The following is a 4646-nucleotide window of genomic DNA, read 5'->3' as shown; positions in this document are numbered from 1 at the left end:
AAAAATGGTCATTTTGGAACACAAGGCATTGTAGATTCGGTAAAGAAAGTATGGATAGCCCCTGATATTACAAACATCACCTCCAAAGTCTGTGCAGCTTGTGCAACTTTCCAAGCATATGATCAATATAGCTTTCATGGAAAGGCATCTGGGGGACGTCCTTTAGCCTACAAACCATTCGAATATCTCCAAACTGATGTTATAGCAATGCCAAAAGCTGGACATTACAGTTTTATTTAGTTATAGTAGACCAGCTAACAAGATGGATGGAAGCATTTCCAACAGCAAGAGCCACATTAGCATTTGTAGCCAAAATATTACTAAAATAATACTTTTATTTGGGGTACCAGCAAGAATTGATTCAGACAGGAGAACACATTTTACAGATTTGGTTTTAGCATGAATATATTAATGCCTTGGTATAACACCAAAATTTCATGTGCTGTACCACCCACAGAGCTCAGGACAAATAGAGAGAATGAACAGGGGATTAAAGACTATGATTGGAAAATTATGTACAGAGACTTATTTGAAATGTCCTGACACTCTACCTTTAGCATTGTTCTACCTGCAAAGTAGACCAAGGGGAGATCTACACATTTCACCATTTGAGATGCTGTTTGGTCATCTACCTATTCATGCAAAACCATTTAACTCTGTATACACGTTATTGTTAGGAGGAGATAAAATTGTTGCTACATATATAAGAGATCTGCAAAACAAGATAAAAGAACTTTGTGAGTCCATATAACCCTAAAGACTCTTCTCTTCATGATTTGAATCCTGGAGATGCAATTTACATAAAGAACTTTCAGTGAACAGGAACAACTCAGCCAACCTGGGAAGGTCCAAGTACTTTTAACAACCTCTACTGCAATTAAGATAGGAGAAAGGACATCATGGATCCATTGTTCCCATGTGAAAAGAGTACCTGCCATTGAAGAAGATTAACTGCATGCATCAAGAAGAAAACTACAAAGACAACTGGACATTATTTTCAAAGACTTGGAAAAGATTAACTGCATGCATCAAGAAGATTACAAAGACAACTACAAAGACATTATTTTCAAAGACATTGAACTCCTGAACTTATATTTTGCTGTTCAATAAAAAGGTTTGATTTTCTTTTACATAAAGATTTAATTTTAAAATAGAAGAGTAATATTTAATTGGTAAGTGTATAAATTATGTTATGATATTTTATTGTCATATTATGTTTATTATATATATTATGTTATAGGATTTAGGATTTCTATGTAAAAATAATTATCATTCATATACTTTTATGGGATTATAGAAAAAGTTATAGATGTAATATACTTTTATAGAAAAGGTTTAAAATAACTAAATGATACATAAATGGTAAAGTGTTATAAAGTGTTATAAGTGTTGATCAATACCCAACTCGGGAGGATATTCTATCCACCTCAGGGGGGATATTAGATGTATATAAAATGGATATTAGATGTATATAATGTGTATATAAGGTTCTTGTTTATTTTTTTTTGGTACATAGTAACTATAAGGTGAATTTGGATTAATATCTTTAGGTTTTTATTTCTGTGGAGTATAATAATAGGTTTTTATTTCTGTAGAGTTTAGTAAGAATTTTGTGATTCTATAACTGTAAATATTTGTAATTGTATATTATTTGAGACTTGCATGTTGCAAGATTTGCTTTGCTTTCTTTCTTTCTCCTCTTCTCCCTGCTTCTAATATAGAGTATAGGATAGTTTTGTTTGAAAGATCCTTCGGGGAGACTGGTCTCCCAACAGATCTTGGGGGGGATATGTTAAGAGAGTTTTCTTAATGTTTCCCTTTTTCACTTTAAGAGGCAAGGTAGCAAAAAAATTTCCGAGTAAGAGCCCCCTTGCTGTGCTGGTGTCAGTTGATGACAGTTAGGAGGGTTTGGCTGACAGTGGATAGGTGAGTTGCAGGCAGTTGAAAGGGGCTTTTGTCTCTGGGTTTCCTTGGAGAGCAGGAGTGCCTGTCTGTGTCTCTTAGACAAACTGGCAGTTGGAAAAATAACTGACAGTGGGTAAAGAGAAACGGATTTAAGGAGGTGGGAGATGATTAATGCTGATTGACAATAATGCTTATTGTTTAACTTAAATAAATAGTTATATAGTGGGTACATTCTTAGACAGAGTAGGTAGATAGGCCAGGCTTGAAGGCAAATAGATTTAGGGTGTTTTTTAGACATTTTAGTTAGGATTGAGATCTTGGGTATAGCTATAAGAGTTTTCTCACTTTCCTCCTTTCTATTTCCTATCTGTACTTTCCTAAAAAAATAAACTAAGTGTTTTGTGTTTTACGAAATTGCTTTCCTGACTTTTGTTCAAACTGCTACTCCCCAAATTTAACAAATTAACAAATTAAACAGAGAAAGGCTACTAAGGTACACAAACCCAATCCTTTTTGCTTCTGGCCCTGCAGATACCCCTCCCCAGGAGTTCCATTTCCAGATTCACAATGCCTCCATTTCCTGAACTCGAATGCAAGCTTCAACTTGCCCCTCATTCTTCCCTATGTGGATTTCCCCAAGTTTAAAGTATAAGATTTAAATTAATATCAATAACTCCAAGTATTATATTTTATAAATTTTATTAATAATCACTTGAAGTAGAAAGAAAATAGACTAAAAGAAATAGAAATTCAAACCTAATTATCTAACAAAAATAAACCCACTTGAGTAAGTTCTCTTGCCTACAGCTATCCAGCTTCCCTGGTGAGATCAAGGGGAAAGAGAGGGGCTACAACACCAAACTTACTTCTTCTCTACCTTAGCAGTAATGTGAGAAGGAAAGTGGGATGCTGGGAATTGGAGTCCTGGGGAGCAGATTCTAATTACACAAAAGCCAGTGTGTGTGTGTGTGTGGGGGGGAGGTGACAGGGACACGGGCTGTGACAGTTCTCTCAGGAAGTCACAGAGGGCCAGACCAGGCAAGTGGGGATCCTCGGAACAATCCATGGTGGGAGGCAGGAGAGGGCATCCATCCTCCCCTCAGCCTTTCCAGTGTAGACCCGACTCCTATGCAGGGTAGTAGAGAGAGCTAGGGGAAGGACCAGCTCAGTGCATGGGGACCCAGGCTACTGCTGTTCCCCAAGGCTGCAGGCCTGGCAAGGACCATCATACACGAGGACCTCGCAATCCGGGGACCGTGAACCCCGACCCCAGCTGCCAGGCCAGCCAGGACACAGGCAGTAGGCCTCCAGGTCGCAGATAAGCTCAACGACCTCATCCACAGTGGTGAGGCGCAAAGGGTGGGCTGAATAGAGCTCGTGGCTGGGCGGCACGGGGATGTCCTGCACCACCACGTGAAAGTATAGGCCGGCCTGAATATGGATGACTGCAGCTGCCACTGTAGACAGGGGGGACCTCTGGGTGATACACAATTCTGGCCCCCTGGGTGGCAGGACCTCCCAGTGGGCAGGCAGGGGCAGCTCATTCAGCTCCATTAAAAATTCCTGCAGGACGCCATCCAGGCCTCCACAGGGCCCTGCCGCCACTGTCGGGATAGCTCCACTCAAACTGTAAATCTCCATGATCACGGGAGTGCTGGTGGCTGCCTCCGCTTCCCCTTCTTGTTTCAGAGAATGCTGGAGCTGAACCTGATTAGTTCCCTTGCTGGGGAAGCCAGGAGAGGAGCCTCCAGCGGGTGGGGAGGCACCACCAGGAGTCTGGGCTTCATAACCCTCCACTTCCTTCTTCACTGAGGCCCCAAGGCCTGGGCGCTCATACTCGCGAGCAGCGCCGGAAGGGCCAACGGCTTCAGTTGGAGGACGGGGTGGGGGCAGCAGCACCGGGCCTCTGTGCCGCCTGCCTGGGTGCTTCCTGGCAGCTAACCCTCTGGGTTTCTTCTTCTTTTGACTCCTGAGGCAGCGCCGCTGAAGACATTTCCATCGCCTTTTGAGGCCTGGCCTCCCTTTGCGCTCACAAATTCGGCAGGCCCCGCAGTCTTCCTTGGTTTGACAGCCAGAACAGAGACCACAGCCAATGGTCTTACTAACGATCTTGAGGCAGCGGCGCTGGACACACTGGCTTCGAGGAAGCTGAGGGCCACCTGGCTGGGACAGCTGCGCAACACAGGGAGGGCAGGCGCCACAGTCTTCAGTCACCCGGCAGGCCTTGCAGTCGCCGCAGCCCACTCTCTTGAACATTCTCTGTTCCCGGTTGAAGTCATTTCTCTGGGCTCGGCAGCCTTTACACAGAAACCTGAGGCGCTGTCGACCCGCACTGTCCCCAGACATTCGGGCTCCACATTTTTCACACCATTTGGGCGAGGAGTCGCAGGGGGCAGGCGGTGACTTGGAGGCCTGGGCAGTGGGGGCTCCCAGGGGCTCCAGGGGTCGCTTCTCCAGCCGGGCTAGTCTCTTTTTCTTTTGAGAAGATGCCTTGGTGGACAAATACTGTAGAACCCCACTTTTGAAATCAAAACAGCTGAGGTCACAGTCGGGGCCCATGAAGCGGGTCAGCTCCGCCTTACTTCGGATTCGGTCTCCAGTGGGGCTCTGATAATAGGTGTCCGTGCGGCCGCAGGTGGTCCCCGATTTCCGGGAGACTTCCCGGCGCTTCCAGCCTGGGCCCAGCGAGGGGCAGTCAAGCCAGTCGTCAGCCATGAAGGGAGGGAGGGAGGGAGGGAAAG

At 44.6% G+C, this 4646-nt stretch overlaps 1 protein-coding gene across 1 annotated transcript; it reads right to left on the bottom strand.

The window, feature by feature from the left end:
* Nucleotides 1–3090: 3090 nt before the first annotated feature.
* Nucleotides 3091–4635, bottom strand: LOC123254839 (methyl-CpG-binding domain protein 1-like; the record flags this gene model as incomplete). The annotated part of the gene is made up of 1 exon (XM_044683756.1): nucleotides 3091–4635. A coding segment is annotated over one exon (1545 nt), but the record flags the coding sequence as incomplete, so codon positions are not given.
* Nucleotides 4636–4646: the final 11 nt, after the last annotated feature.

Source organism: Gracilinanus agilis, unplaced genomic scaffold (assembly GCF_016433145.1).
Source record: "Gracilinanus agilis isolate LMUSP501 unplaced genomic scaffold, AgileGrace unplaced_scaffold33716, whole genome shotgun sequence".
Lineage (NCBI taxonomy): Eukaryota > Metazoa > Chordata > Mammalia > Didelphimorphia > Didelphidae > Gracilinanus > Gracilinanus agilis.
Note: the sequence above shows the minus strand (reverse complement) of the source record. Positions and strands in the feature narration are given on the sequence as shown.